Genomic DNA, 772 nt, shown 5'->3' on the forward strand with positions numbered 1-772 from the left:
GGCGACGGCAGCCGAACCAGGCGACGTGGAGGCGACGGCAGCCGATCCAGGCGACGTGGAGGCGACGGCAGCCGATCCAGGCGACGTGGAGGCGACGGCAGCCGATCCAGGCGACGGCAGCCGATCCAGGCGACTCAGGAACCAGGGCCGGAGGACCCACGGGAACCAGGGCCGGAGGACCCACGGGAACCAGGGCCAGAGGACCCACGGGAACCAGGGCCAGAGGACCCACGGGGACCAGGGCCAGAGGACCCACAGGAACCAGGGCCAGAGGACCCACGGGAACCAGGGCCAGAGGACCCACGGGAACCAGGGCCAGAGGATCCACAGGAACCAGGGCCAGAGGACCCATGGGAACCAGGGCCGGAGCAGGAGGGCCAACGAGAACCAGGGCCGGAGCAGGAGTGCCAACGGGAACCAGGGCCGGAGCAGGAGGGCCAACGGGAACCAGGGCCGGAGCCGGAGGGCCAACGGGAACCAGGGCCGGAGCCGGAGGGCCAACGGGAACCAGGGCCGGAGCCGGAGGGCCAACGGGAACCAGGGCCGGAGCTGGAGGGCCAACGGGAACCAGGGCCGGAGCCAGAGGGCCAACAGGAACCCGAGCAGGATGGCCAACAGGAACCTGAGCAGAAGGGCCACCAGGAACCAGAGCAGAAGGGCCACCAGGAACCAGAGCAGAAGGGCCACCAGGAACCAGAGCAGAAGGGCCACCAGGAATCAGAGCAGAAGGGCCACCAGGAACCAGAGCAGAAGGGCCACCAGGAACCAGAGC

General features: G+C 69.8%; 1 protein-coding gene across 1 annotated transcript in view; it reads left to right on the forward strand.

Moving 5' to 3' along the window:
* LOC106535626 (ribosome-binding protein 1-like) overlaps positions 1-769 on the forward strand; it is a gene marked incomplete at its 3' end in the record, with an annotated part of 3007 nt that extends 2238 nt beyond the window's left edge. Inside the window, exons 2-3 of the mRNA XM_014032677.1 lie at positions 27-61; positions 111-769. Of these exons, the coding sequence (XP_013888131.1) occupies positions 27-61; positions 111-769 (694 nt within the window). The remainder of the gene's footprint in view (positions 1-26; positions 62-110) is intronic.
* Positions 770-772: the final 3 nt, after the last annotated feature.

Source organism: Austrofundulus limnaeus, unplaced genomic scaffold (genome assembly GCF_001266775.1).
Source record: "Austrofundulus limnaeus strain Quisiro unplaced genomic scaffold, Austrofundulus_limnaeus-1.0 Scaffold1511, whole genome shotgun sequence".
NCBI classification, from domain to species: domain Eukaryota; kingdom Metazoa; phylum Chordata; class Actinopteri; order Cyprinodontiformes; family Rivulidae; genus Austrofundulus; species Austrofundulus limnaeus.